Genomic DNA, 12,945 nt, shown 5'->3' with positions numbered 1-12,945 from the left:
AGTGAGTGATTGGCTCTGGTGAAAGGGAAAAAAATAAAACAACAGAGGCGAAAAGTAACTTGGAAAAAAACAAAGAGGAGGAAGCAAAGAGCAAAAAAAGCAATCTCTTCTGTCTAGGGTCTGTGCGCTGTTTGTGTTTTGCAAAAGTGCAGAGACAGTGACAGGAATTTCAATTATCTAATTACGGCAAAATGAAAAGACATAAATGTTGTGATTTCTCCTGTCTTTCATAGATCAATCTAATGTGTGCTCACATTGAAAATCTAGCAAAATGGAAGAGGCAAAGTGAGGCTGCGTCTCTTCAAATCACGCAATTAAAATGACAAATTAGTTTCTTGATATATTCATCTAAGTGGTTAAGTGGAAGGGTTTTATTCCATACTCAGCGCCGTCGAGCAGAATCGTCTGCATGCTCTTTTGATTAAGGCAGCCCCTTAAATGCCGGGAAAATGTTGAAAGCACTTGCCATACAAATTAGCCAACCGAAGGCTGCGAAATGAAATTCTAAAGAGTTGATTTAGGCATTTAGGGGGATGCGCCTGGCAGCTTAAAGGATTCAAAGACATTTCTCAGGCACTGTGCATTATGGTGGAGGGTCAGGGCTGAAACTGGTTTGTGTTTTGTGCCTTTATGAAAGGGCAAACCGCTGAAAGGGAGACGCTAGAAACAGAAATTATTTCAATATCTTTTTGACCCAGAAGCGCTATTAGCTGAATGTGCACGGCTGTAAAGAAAACATATCTTTTCTTCTGCCCTCGTGTCCATTTATTAATCTATATGTCTTCTTCTGTTCATCCGTCAGTGTCTGTCTCTGTCAGTGTCTGTCTGTATCTATCTATCTATCTATCCATCCATCCATCCATCCATCCATCCATCCATCCATCCATCCATCCATCCATCCATCCATCCATCTATCTATCTATCTATCTATCTATCTATCTATCTATCTATCTATCTATCTATCTATCTATCTATATATCTACACTGTAAAAAATGCTGGGTCCCACACAATTGAAAACTTTAAAAATTAATTAAATTAATTAAATAAAAATGTATCCCAGGCTCATTCTGAAAACATACTGCTATATATATATTTCTGAAGAGTGCCAAATACAATCCTGGAGCTATGTTTTTAGCAGTTTTTATTTCCGGAAATCCACCATAGGCTGCTGTTTAAGCTTTTTGAGATCTCAAGTTTCTCTCGCGACTGACTGATCTATCGACTGACTTACCCTCCTCCTTCCCTAAACCCAACCAATAGTGTTTTCAAAAGCACAAATTTACCCTACCACCCACTTCCCTAAACCCAACCGACAGTTTTTATAAACAATCCAGAAAAAGAAAAGCCCTCGCCTTATTTTTACCTCGTTTTCAGATTTTACCACATTCTCACCCTGTTATTAACTTGTTTATTTATTTTTTTGGCTTCTGTTTTTGTCTTACATGCTTTCTGGACCCGTTCTTTACCGGACTCGAACCCGTCTTTATGGTCAACTCCTCTGCGTCTCAAGTCCGCCAACAAACTGGTAACAGCGGGAAAGCGGGAAAGCTGTCAATACGGAGGTAAAAAAAGAAAAAACAAAACGTGTCATACCGCCCTGTAGTGTTATACAGTACGTATATCTGGCTACATAATTTGAGGACTCTAGAAATGTATATGGGCCTACTTTTTCAGATTGTTATCTATCTATCTAACTATCTATCTATCTATCTATCTATCTATCTATCTATCTATCTATCTATCTATCTATCTATCTATCTATCTATCTATCTATCTATCTATCTATCTATTAAAAAATGTTCATACTACGTATTTAAAATTATCTGAATCAACACAATTCTTAAAGTTCTTTGGGGGTACAACTTGTTTTATGTTCAATACACTTACATTTCTAAAAACAATTAAGATAATAAGCGATTTGTATAAGGACATTGTAAGGTTGTGTAAGGAAATTGTGTGGAACTGAGCGTTTGTACAGTGTAAGTCTCTATCCATCTATTCATACCGCATGCAACAATAAAGACATCAGTAAAAAAAAAAATCCATACAGTGAGATAGGACTGGGATTGAGGTTAGCATTAGTGGCACTGGGCTTTTGTCATCTGTCATGTAACTGTCCCACAAAGCCACCAAAAAACCCTCTGAAGGTCTGTTAGGAATACTTTTTCTCCTCCATGCATCCACAGAGTAGCTAGACATTTGTTATCATTAATGTTTGCTTTAATACACATGTGTCATAACAAATTCATCCTCTGAAAAGCCAGCTGCATTCGAGAAAGAAATGCTTCACTCTCGCTGAGACATATTGTCCACTTTGATAGCTCAGAATGATATCAAATGCCCCTCTGCTGCCTCAGTTGAAATGGAACAAAATAGGCGGTGGTCTATAAAAATGAAGTTAGACGTAAGTACGGCACTCACATCTTTGAAAAAAAGCCTTTCCTGTTGCATTTTGTAGTCGTCAATTGGTCCGAGCAACTTGCTCTAATGCAGGTAATGGATCCACTGTGGTCCTTTCATCTTCGGGACCATGTGCGGGAGATGGGAGAGAAACCCTTCTGGAGGAGAAAACAACTCTAACACACATAAGGGTGAGGGAAAGCAAACCGGAGCTAATTCTCAATAGGGCGGTTGTAAGTTGGACTGAAACGCTAGAGAAATCACTGGAGATGTTTTAGCATATTGCCCAGGCCTCTAAAAGGTTCAGACAGCTGGATGAATGATGGGTTGGTTGTTCGTATTCCATATCTAGAGGATTTGTTCACACTTGTAGTTTCATTTTCTTGGTTTGTTTGTTCCAGAACTGACAAATACAGAACTGTATTTGACAATGCAGCTATGATAAGAAAAAAAAACAGACTCGTTTATTCGGGGGTCTTGGTCTACTGTTTGGTGAACACCAATGTTCGAATGGCAGGATTCGCTCAAGTTGGTTTCAACCCAATCTCACAGAAATTTGTAACTATTTAATTTAGTGGCCAATTCGTATGAACTTGTACAATGTCATTTGTACATTTTAGTATAATATGTTCATCCCCCAATGATGGTTGAGTTTAGGGGTGCGCCTCATTTAAAAATCAGTGTTTATGCAAATGAAATCGAATGACATCATACAGATGATCTCCTTTTCTGACAATACTAAAAATTGTTACACTTTCTTGTGAGATTGGACAGGTTTTTTTTATTCTCATCAAACCTGCCAATGATTCATTTACACAACCAGTGAACCTATGACATTAAAATTATGCTATTTCACAGGTGTCCACGTAAACTAAAACTAAACGAAAATAAAAACAGCATGTTGGCTGTTACCCTGGTAAAGGCAGTTTCCTGCCCAAACGTGTAGGTTTTTTTCAGATTTAGCCACGTGAATAAAGGCTTTTTAAATTTTCCAAATTTTTCAAATGCCTTGGACTGATTTCTGTTGTTGTTTTGATGAAACATTTGTCTATAGTTTATTTAGAAGTACATGATAAACTCGAAAAAGCATTAATTATCAATATCCACCTTGGATATAAAAAATGATAATAATTAATCGAAAACATGCAGAGAATTTGTTGCTGATATACACGGAGCACATATCCAGATTTTGAAAATGTCATTATTCATGCAAGGACCAAATGATTGATTGCAAAATTATTAATGCATTCATTTTCTTTTAGGCTTAGTCCCTTTATTAATCTGGTGTCGCCACAGCGGAATGAACCGCCAACTTATCCAGAAAATGTTTTACGCAGTGCATGCCCTTCCAGCTGCAACCCATCTCTGGGAAATATCCATACACACTTATTCACACATATACACTACGGACAATTTAGCCAACTCAATTCACCTGTACCGCATGTCTTTGGACTGTGGGAGAAACCGGAGCACCCGGAGGAAACCCACGTGAACATGAATATTATTATTATTATTATTATTATTATTATTATTATTATTATTATTATCAACATTATTAGGCCAGTTATATATTTTAGGTATTTATAGTAATTTAAAATAATGCCAATTTTAGAACTTTTAGACATTCTTTTCTCCATATAAGTAACTTTGCAACTATATGTCACCTAAATTTCTTTAGAGTATACTATAAAAAAAAAAGTTAGATTTTCACAAGTTACTGTAATTTGTCACAGTAAATTACATTAGTATCGCTTGACAAGATTTAACTGTGAAAATTCACAGTATATATGTTATATTAGAAATAACACAATGTATTGCAGCCCCAAAAACGGTTTGGTTACCAACATCTTTTTGGTTACACAGCATTTTTATTTAATTTTATAAGGTTAGCATGTAAATATGAAATAATATCTAATGAACATAACTTTATGCTTAGCTGAAACATAATAAACTGGAACAAAAAGTAATTAATTCATGAAACCAAAGACTGTTAAACATCCAAAATGATTTCAAAGTCAGGGTAAATGTCGGAATGAGCTGAGGAAAACCTGCTTTAGACGGATTTATGAGTATCCAACACCCGTCATCACCTGGAGGTCACTAATCCACAAATCTCAAAAAACAAAACATTTTACAATACGCACCATCTTTATAAATAAACCACAGATTTGAATTTTAAACAATTACATTCTCGCATGAAAAACAGCTAAAACTTAATTTCCTGACGCAATAATTATAGACTACATTGATAGGTTAAGAATAGGGTTAGTAATATTAGTTGACAACTACTTGTCAACTTTTTTAGAAACTATCAAAATAAAACTTGACCAATTTTTGATTGAATATCTTGACAGGATCCTCTAGTAGAACATGACTTTTGTTTCTTATAAAACGGATCTCTATTTCATATGTCTAGATTGCAGCAGTACATGAAAGCACACGCAATAAAAATCAAATTTTTGTTTTGAAAATCTAATTGTTCCATGTTAGGCCCAGCAGCGCTCCTGATTTTCCGCTCGGCCTCTTCCCAACTATAGGGCGGTTAGCAGCGCCCGCTCAATGGAAAGCCTCCAGTCATCAGGATTTGTAGATAGTTCTGTTTCTTCAGCAGATTCCAAAATCACAAAACTAGCTCTAGCTGATTGGCTGTGTTTTTTGCCTGTTCTTTTGTTTCAGCTCTGCTTGGTCTTTCCCTCGTTCTTTCTATTCAACCGCTAAACGCTAGTGCTAAGAGCTGCTGGAAAGCTGCCTGTACAGCCATTATTGGGCCCTGGCGTATATTATTTAGACTTCATTTAGAGGTTTGATAAAGGTAAGTGTGACTACTTTTAAAAGCTGCAGATTATCAGATTGTCTGTTGGAATAGTGGACTTTTGATAATTGATTTGGCTATAGTTTGGTTCTCTATTTAAATTTAGGAAGAAAAAATCCTCCAATAATACAGTGACTACATGAACATCTGTCAGGTGTATTTCAATAATGTAGTGTTATTTCTTAGACATCTGTTTAGAAAGCTGTGAAGTTACAAATATTTACAAAGAAGAAGTTTTCAACTGTTGATTAAAGTTGAATGTTTAATTAGTATATTTCAAATGTATTAATCCTTAATTTAAACTTGAGTTCTTGTATGATCCCAATCAACTTTTTCTTATTTAAAATATGACTATGACTTCTATTAAAACATTGAGAATTGAAGAGCTGCACATTGATGGATTTGCTCTTCAGTGTTTGGGCTTTCAGCAGAGAAAGTTGAACCACACTAAACTGAACTAAATTTCAACTCTAAAAACTGGACTGACATGGTTTCAATTTACTAGAACTTCTATGTTAAACTGTTTTAACATAATCTCCATTGTAAAAGGGCTATAGAAATTAACATGAATTGAATTGAAGTGAATTATATCCTTATTATCTATCGATATTCACATAAAAAAATCTGGGCTTGATTGTGAAGCTACAGTGCTCAGCATATATAAGTACACCCCTTATAAATCTCTCTTTTAAATTCATATTTTTAACAGGAAGCTGTACAATATTATATTTGTGCATATACATTAGATTAGTCAGTACTGAAGCCAAATCTGGAGCTTATCTAACAAAATAACTTATGATAACGGTCCAAAAGGCAGTACACCCAAATTTATATGTTAGAGAAAATTATTAAATACAAATTTAAAAAAGAGGAAAAATCAAGAGAAGCAAAAACTAGAAATAACAAAATTGTTGAAATTTTGTAGGTTGTAATTGTTTTTCTTTGCAATATTTTGCTTAAATTTTAAATGTATTATCTCTCAATTTCTAAATACATTTGGTGACTAAAATATTATTTGAATAAATACATTCGTTTAATAAATCTGTTTTGTTTAAATGCACCAAAATATATTATTCACTGAGAAATTGATAAAAAATGAAGAGTACTCAATTATGCTGAGCACTGTATGGAAAATAAATAATTTCTGGTATTATTATTATTATTATTATTATTATTATTATTAAAAGCTTGTCTGTAATTATAATCTTTAACTTGCCTTGCAGTGTTTTAATATATAGGCATAAATGATAAAAATTGATTTCAAAAAAAGAATGAAATAATGAAAAAAAATATTATTTATAAAAAAATACAAATATTTAATTAGAATTTAAAAATATATATAATTAATTGTAATTTACTCTATGCGATAACAGATAATTTGAATAATTTTAATTTATTTAAATTTAATGATTGAACAAAAATGTTATTTAATTATATAGATCATTATTATTATTATTATTATTATTATTATTATTATTATTATTATTATTATTATTATTGTTGTTGTTGTTGTTATTGTTATTATTAGTAGTAGTAGTAGTAGTAGTAGTAGTAATAATAATATTATTATTATTATTATTATTAAGGACATCAAGTAACATTTTATTGTAATTTAGAAAATTTGTGTGTGTTTGTGTGTGTGCATACACATCTATATTGTATTTTATTAAGTTTAATCATTATTCTAACGGCAATGATGATTATTTGTTTTAGAAAAGTTAAATTCACGTTCAGCTCTTCAGCTTTCCATTCTAAACATATTTTAAAAGTCTGATTTAGGGGTCCCGCTGGGGAGGGGGAGGAGTTAGGATGATTCTAAGGGCCTACGCCATTTTGGGGCCCCTGGTATGATTTACCAAAAGAGCAAAAAAAAACAACAACAAAAAATAAACAGTTAGAAGTGAACACTATATGGCGCCCTCTACTGAAAGGGGATCAAAAGTGTTTTACCACATCTCCATCTGAACGTGTCCATATATTAGTCTATGATCCATACATTCAACATCATTTTCACATGAATTAAGATTGTCATATCAAAATAAAAAGAACATTTTCAACCAAATGAGTCTGTCATTCCTCGGCAAACAGAATTGATTCAAGAAACCTCGAACCAGCTGCACAATGCTTTTTCTGAATAAGCACTGTCTTATTTACCTTAACCGCAATCTCTTCCAGCCAGTCGGTTCGCCTGAAAGCTCTGTTATTCTAAACCTGAAAAGAAGAAAAAGAGAGTAGCCTCCAGATACTGACCTCTCAGCTCACTCAGAGGAAGTAATGTGTTCATTACAATGCAATTACAGACACTTACATGCCTCTGAGTGAAGTGCAGCGCTATTGAGAAGAGTCTGCACCAGTCCCTTGATGCTAACACAACCCTGACCTTTATGTGCGTGTGCATTAATGTTTGTATGTGTGCCTATTAATATATGTGTGTGTGCATTTGTTTTTAGTCTGTCTGTAGGTGCAGAATGTACAGCTTCATGGGAGGAGGGCTGTTTTGTGCAGGAGTGGGCAATATACTCCTGATTGTTTCCACAGCAACAGATTATTGGATGCAGTACCGTCATTCAAACAACTACATGCATCAGGGACTGTGGAGATACTGCACGCCTGGAAAATGCTTCACACACACTGACAGCATTGGTGAGATCTGGGGGCCACCATGCATCACACATGCATATAAATTTGAGGGTTAAAGTTGACTCTATCAACCTTTTTCTGCATTTCAAATAATGGGGAGGTCCACAGGTTTGGTGAAACTTCCATTCAAAAGAACTGAAAGAAATCATTTTAAGTAATATGTTTGTGCTGTAAATAATTTGTATCTATAGGGAAATCTGAACAAGAGGTTTACATTTATTATTATTAGCACTTTTATTATTTTTTTATCTGTCCTGAAAATAATAGAATTGGTATTTTAACATTATCATCACAAGTATGTGGCCTAAGATTTTTTTTCTCTGTATTCCCTATAGTACAGTAAAATTGTACACAAGAAATATTCTAGTAAGTTGCCTTTTAATATTTGACGGATAAACTGTGGGGAGAATTGTGAAACCTTTTTTTTTTCTTTCTTTCTTTCAAAACCATTTTATGTTCAAATTTTTTATTGCGGAAAAAAACTTTATTTCAGTAAACTATTTGTTGCTGTTGTTGTTGTTTTACAAAAGAGAAGAGAAAAAATTATAAAAAATAATAATAATAAAATAATAATAAATATTAATAAAAAAAACTATTTTATTGCGAAAAAAACTATTTCAGTACATTATTTTTGTTGTTGTTGTTGTTTTTACAAAAAATGAGAGAAAAAATAATAAAAATATAATTATTTTTAAAAATTATTGCGAAAAAACTCTTTCAGTACATTTTTGAATGGGAAAAAAGGGAAAAGGGAAAAAAATAATTTAAAATAAAATAATAATAAATAATAATAAAAAATTATTTTATGCTTAATTTAAAAACAATTTCAGTACACTATTTTTATTGTTGTTGCTGTTTACAAAAGAAAAAAATATATAAAAAATAAAAATAAAATAATAATAAATAATAATAAAAAATACTTTTTTATTGCGAAAAAGCTATTTCAGTACACTATTTTGTTGTTGTTGTTGTTGTTATTACAAAAGAGAAGGAAAAAAAATTATAAAAAACAAAAATCAATAAAAAATAAAAATAAAATAATAATAAGTAAATATAAATAAAATTATTGCGAAAAAAATAATTTCAGTACACTATTTTGTTGTTGTTTTACAAAAAAGAAGGGAAAATAATAATAAACAAAAATAAAAATAATACATAATAATAAAAAAATATTTTTATTGTGAAAAAAAAACATTTCAAATTCAGTACACTATTATTGTTGTTGTTGTTTTACAAAAGAGAAGGGAAAATAATGATCAACAAAAATAATAATAATATATAATAATAAAAACTATTTTTATTGCAAAAAAGGATTTCAAATTCAGAACACTATTTTTGTTGTTGTTGTTGTTGTTGTTGTTGTTGTTGTTGTTGTTTTTTACAAAAGAGAAGGGAAAAATAAACAATTTTTATTATTTAAATAATAATAATAATAATAATTATTATTATTATTAATTATAAAAAATGCTACGAAAAATCTATTTCAGTACACTATTTTTGTTGTTGTTGTTTTACAAAAGAGTAAGTAAAAAATAATAAAAAATAAAAATAATAAATAATAATAACAAAACTAATTTTTATTGTGAAAAAAAAACGATTTCAGTTCTCTATTTTTGTTGTTGTTTTTTACAAAAGAGAAGGGAAAAATAAAAATAATAATAAAATAACAATAAATAAACAAAATGTAAAATAGTTATGCTTTCTCGTGAGATCAGGCTGGACATTGAATCTAATGGCAATCCAAGTAACATGCACCCTGACCTGTCGCAAAAGAGAAGACAAAATTGTTTCTGCACACAAAAAAAAGGTTCTTGAAGAGGATGACAGTTGGACCACTGAGGTCAACATTTTGATTCCTTTTCTGGACTTGTGATGAGAACTTTGCTGTCAGTGGAGAATCAGAGAGCTCTCAGATTTTATCTAAAAATTTTATCTATCTCTTTTTTTTGGGTGAACTAACCCTTTAACAAATTGACTAGGATAATTCACACAAAGCATCATGGTAAATGTAGGAAAAATGTGCACATTGGACAGCTGTTTTAAATGTATGCATAACTTAGCCTTCTGTCATGTGTTTTCACAGCATACTGGGATGCTACACGAGCATTCATGATCTTGTCTCTTTTGGCCTGCTTCATTGGCATCATCATCGGTATTATGGCCTTCATCCATTACTCCTCCTTTGACAGGTTTGATAAAACCTTTGCTGCAGGCATTCTGTTCTTCATCTCTTGTAAGTTGCCTTTTCCTTTTGTTTTATATTTAATCTTGAGACTTTCTGAAATGTATGTTGCTGAATCAGATATGATAGTTTGTTGTGTTTTTGATAGTGTTTATAGTTGATAGCGTTTTTAACTAGTTGTTTGCATTTAATTCAGATTTAATTTTATTTAATTTAACAAATATATATGACACTTGCTATTTTGAGAGCACTGTCTTCACACAGAAGATGATAACATAACTATAATGATAAAGATAATTTAAATCAATGTTTTATTTTGAGTGATTTACAAAGAAGAACATTATTGCTGAAATCACTTCACTTTTTGTCCAGCTGATTAAAACTTATTACAACATATACTGTGCATCCGGAAAGTATTCATAGCTCTTACAGCGTTATTCCAAAATGGATTAAATTCATTTATTTCTTCAAACTTCTACACACAATACCCCATAATTACAATGTGAAAAAATGTACACATGTATAAAAGTATTAACAGCCTTTGCCCAATACTTTGTTGAGGCACCTTTGGCAGCAATTAAAGCCTCAATCTTTTTGAATATGATGCCACAAGCTTGGCACACCTGTCTTTGGAAATTTTTGCCCAATCCTCTTTGCAGTACCGCTCAAGCTCTATCAGGTTGGATGGGAAGTGACAGCGTACAGCCATTTTCAGATCTCTCCAGAGGTGTTCAAAAGGATCTAGGTCTGGGCTCTGGCTAGGCCACTCAAGGACATTCACCGAGTTGTTGTGAAGCCACTTTTACACTTATTTTGCATTTTTTTTTTACATTGTCATTATGGGGTATAGTGTTTAGTAATTCGACGAAATAAATTAAATTAATCCATTTTGGAATAAGGCTGTTACATAAAAAATATGGAAAAAGTGACGCACTACTTTCCGGATGCACTGTATATATAAAAAACTTGTCGATAAAAAACACTGACAGCCAATCAGAATTAATCCTGCTAAAATGTGTCAACTTCAAATCTACCAACAACAAAACTGCAGCATACACTTATAATAAACAAAGATTTATGGTACGCTAATCCATCTTGCTATCTTTAAAGTTATTTGTTATACAATAATTTCAATAAACTTTAAATGTAGAATTAAAAAAATAAAACCCTATAAAATTAAACATTTTAATCACTTTATTCTATTTAAATATATATCTCTTAGTTTTTTGTTTTATTTTATTAATGTTTTAATGTTTGGAGTCATTATTTTATTGTAATCCTTATTCTTTTCATTATCTCCACAAGGCTTTTTTGTGTTTCTGGCCATGGCTGTCTACACGGGAGTCACAATAAATTACTACGGTAAACGCTATGGTAATTGGAGGTTCTCCTGGTCTTACATCATTGGCTGGGTGTCTGTTGTGCTCACTTTCTTTTCAGGTAATAACTGCCAGAAAACTGCACCTCTGAATGAATTGTTTGTAACACTTTTTAAGAGTGTCCTTTTTACACCGATTACATGTAATTACTTTTGTAATAATCTTAAATTATTTATAATCATGTGCAATCACTATAAACTGTAATCCTAACCTTAGTAAGTGCTGTTAATTATTATTATACAGTAATGCACAAATTGTCTATTTAAATGAGTGTACTTGTTAACTTTTTAATAGAAAAGGCTTTTGAACCATGCTGTATTAAATAAACAGCACACACTGTTTTGGTTTTAATTAAAGTGTGTGTGTTTTCATCTCTTTTTATGTTCATTTAGGAATGTTCTACATGTGTGCATACCGGATGCATGAATGCCCCAGAAGCTCAAATCCTCATTAGAAGATGAAGCTTTATTATCTCCAATGATGGAAACCACTTCAGTACCATTAAAAAATAGAACAAAGCAAATTGTCAATAAAGAATCGTAGATAGTATGTGTGAACTCTTACCTTTGTCTATGGTTATGAATCTGAACATCATATGGGGGGAGGGGGTCATTCAATATAATATATATTTTGCTTCAGCTCTTATTTATTCCTTTTCCCCATTTTTCTTTCATCCTTTCTATCAAATAAAGGGATTCTGCAAACAACAAAAAAAGATACATTTTCAACTACACTGCAAAAAATAAGATTAATTAGTCGTGACAGCATATGTTATAAGTCACTTAAACTTATTAAACTAAGTTAATCATGTTCTAACTTAATTTTATAAGTTACGCAAGCTGTTTTAAGTCAGTTTAACATAATATAAGTTTAATGGATGGATAAGGTTAAATTGATTCAGCTTAAAAATTAAAGGCAACCAGGATTTGTTTTACAGTGTAGATATATATAGACAGTGATGGGCAGTATTTATGATACATGTATTTCAAAAATGTATTTTACATACAAAAAAGTATTTGTAATTAATAGAGCTGATGAAAATGGCTTAATATTTTTTATCAAAATACTTTAGTGTCTTGTGTTTTAGTATTTTAAAAATACTATAAAGTACGTTGTAAGAAATCTACATCAAGACATCATATGAATGTATCCTCTGATTAGTGCTTTGGATGTTATTGACTTCAGTTTAAAGAAAATTAAAAAAAAAAAAAATCTTAGGAGAGTATACTGTACAAATAATAGTAGTTTTGGATAGATTGTTTATGCCAAATGTTTGTTGTTAGAAACAAACAATAAAAATATTAATAATAAAAAAGGCCAACAGTGACTATTTCTACAATACTTCAATAGCCGTTTCAAATGGCAGTAGTTGATCAATATGTCCACTGTATTGTTGATGTAGAGGAAAGATGTAAGTTTTAGGATGTCACAACTTATGAAACACAAATATTTAATAATCAAAAACTCCTAATACAGTTTTTACATTGAGTATTGAAGAGTTTAATAGCACAAAAAAAATCTAGATTTCTCA

The 12,945-nt window shown here is 31.6% G+C and overlaps 1 protein-coding gene across 1 annotated transcript; it reads left to right on the top strand.

The window, feature by feature from the left end:
• The first annotated feature begins 5,100 nt into the window (after positions 1-5,100).
• Positions 5,101-11,977, top strand: lim2.1 (lens intrinsic membrane protein 2.1). Its single transcript, NM_001020556.1, is given in 5 exon segments — positions 5,101-5,213; positions 7,664-7,856; positions 9,937-10,086; positions 11,341-11,475; positions 11,807-11,977. Coding segments are annotated over 4 exon segments (522 nt in total). The 5' UTR covers positions 5,101-5,213; positions 7,664-7,681; the 3' UTR covers positions 11,869-11,977.
• The last annotated feature ends 968 nt before the right edge of the window (positions 11,978-12,945 follow it).

The sequence above is a fragment of the Danio rerio genome, chromosome 10, assembly GCF_049306965.1.
Source record: "Danio rerio strain Tuebingen ecotype United States chromosome 10, GRCz12tu, whole genome shotgun sequence".
Taxonomy (NCBI): domain Eukaryota; kingdom Metazoa; phylum Chordata; class Actinopteri; order Cypriniformes; family Danionidae; genus Danio; species Danio rerio.
This window is presented reverse-complemented; position numbering and strand designations above follow the sequence as displayed.